Raw genomic sequence first — 2,105 nt, forward strand, 5'->3', positions numbered from 1 at the left:
AATGAACAAGTTATAAATCATGTGCGTCCCATGTGATAAAAATATAAGTTTAAATGTATACGTAAGTCAAACAATAAGTAATATGTATCCAATAAATATCTTCAAAGTTGAACAAAAAAATAAATACTAAATAAACAAAACCTAAGTTTAACCTATTATATATATATATATATATATATATATATATATATATATATATATTCTTAGACATTTAATGCTAATTCAGGTGCAAATATATCAATGTGAATTATTTAATATAGGGAGTAAACCAAATATTACAAATGGGATACAAATTTATGATTAAATTATTTCATTAAAATTACTTATAAACAAAGATAAAATATTTAGGGAAAATTAAAATCATTTTGATAAATATATATTTCTATTCATATATATATTTGCTCTACCTTTAAACTAATTAATGAGAAAACGTGTGGGCACAATCCACTTTTATTTTTTTATTTTTAACTTTTTTATGCAAAATCATTGTATGCAAAGTTAAATAAATAAAGCAAACTAAGTGAGCATTAGAAAATCCAACTTAAAACTCTGCCACTGCTTTAAGAATTTCACAAGAAGGGAAAATATTTTCAATTGATTCTGAAATCTCAGATGTTATCCAATTTGTACAGGCCTAATCGCATCTAAAAATTCACTCCATTTTTTTTTTGAGAAGAAGAAGAAACCGAAAGAAATTAAAAGAAAAATACAAAATTATCTCGGAAAGAGGACTGTAATCCTTCGATCATCTCTGAGCTTCAAATCCCAGCTTCTTCCTCCCAATTTCGTCTAAGAAAACACCTGCATTACACATTTTAGAAAAAAGTTGGTAAATTTTTTTAAAAAAAATTCAGGAAGGATTCAATGAAGCGATTGGTTTTCAGTTTGGTGTCTGAGAAACCAAGGGAAATAAAAAAAGGTTACACAACTTAATGCTTTCTGCTTAGTTACAAAAATGAACAAAATAAGATTAGAAAGAACTAATTGCTTCAGTTTTCCGTTATCCCGTCTTGGGAAATGCAGCTATCGATTCTCCTTTTCTTGTCCTTTTCTTTGCTTTTACCCTTCCGTTTCTCAGCAACCAAACAATGCAAAGATTCAGAGAGAGAGAGAGAGAGATACCTTGAGGATTACAAACAGGGGGATCTTCAAAGAGAGAAAGAGAAAGCTGCTTGTGAGCAACGCCAATGTCGAACAGAATGAGACCTGATAACGGATCGTCGACTATAATGTCCTTCACCGGCAGCCATAGAAACAGCTCTTCCTGAGAAAGGCCCTCCACTCCGATGAGCCCTCCGTAGCTGAGGTTCGCCGTCACCACGCTCTCGAATTTCACTCGGTTCTCAAACTTAGCCATGCACGGTTGGTCCAGGTACACTCTGAGAAGTCCCGTTCCGTCCAGATCGTACGATCTCACTGTGTCCGGGAAGAGCCCCGCCGGGAGGCCTCTGCTCCGGAGGAGATCGTGGACGGAAGAGGCGATGCCGAGAGGAAGTAGAAGCAGAATCATAATAGATAGGGAGATCGGGCTGGGGATTTGAAGAACCGCCATGGATGAACAAACGAAGGATTATGCCGCAGTTGCAGAAGTGGGAGGAAGAAGAAGGAGAGGGGGTTTTAACGAACGGAGGGTTTAAGGAGATCTCTGCCTTTTGAAGAGAGTTTGGTAAAAGTGGTGGGGTCCACAGAGGACTGGGCGAAGTATCGTTGGACTTGTGTAGTTACGAAAATGCCCCTGATTCGATGCGGTGGGCTCCGGGTGGTTATGAAATGACTGGAACACCCCTTGGCTTGCTGCAATTTCGTATTTTGTGGGACGGCGCTCTGTCGGCTCCCGTAATATCATCTACTATTTTTTTTCCAATATATGATGAATTCACCGGTCCAATTTTCATTAATTAATGTTACTCTTGATCATCACCCAAATGTCACGCAACTAACCTAAAATTGTTATTTGATTACAAAAAAGTGGTCTATCAAAATAATAAAAGTCCATCACTACGAGATGAGCATTTGTAAGACTAACATTTACCTACCATTATTGTCAACATTTGCAGGAGTACATACATTGAAATCGTGGCCCGACTTGAATTGTTAATTATGAT

At 36.4% G+C, this 2,105-nt stretch overlaps 1 protein-coding gene across 1 annotated transcript; it reads right to left on the reverse strand.

Moving 5' to 3' along the window:
• Nucleotides 1-567: 567 nt before the first annotated feature.
• Nucleotides 568-1,632, reverse strand: LOC131154151 (uncharacterized). The gene is made up of 2 exons (XM_058106710.1): nt 1,123-1,632; nt 568-801 (listed from the first exon to the last, which is right to left on the reverse strand). Exons 1-2 carry the CDS (start codon nt 1,550-1,552, stop codon nt 746-748), a joined length of 486 nt encoding a protein of 161 aa, XP_057962693.1. The 5' UTR covers nt 1,553-1,632; the 3' UTR covers nt 568-745.
• Between the last annotated feature and the right edge of the window lie 473 nt (nt 1,633-2,105).

Source organism: Malania oleifera, chromosome 4 (assembly GCF_029873635.1).
Source record: "Malania oleifera isolate guangnan ecotype guangnan chromosome 4, ASM2987363v1, whole genome shotgun sequence".
NCBI lineage: Eukaryota > Viridiplantae > Streptophyta > Magnoliopsida > Santalales > Ximeniaceae > Malania > Malania oleifera.

Bases quoted from the DNA above. Each gene is read 5' to 3' on its own strand.
- LOC131154151 (XM_058106710.1), bottom strand. From the start codon at position 1,552: ATGGCGGTTCTTCAAATCCCCAGCCCGATCTCCCTATCTATTATGATT. The intron at 802-1,122 runs GTATCTCTCTCT...TGTGTAATGCAG, and splicing joins CCCTGTTTGTAATCCTCAAG to GTGTTTTCTTAGACGAAATT.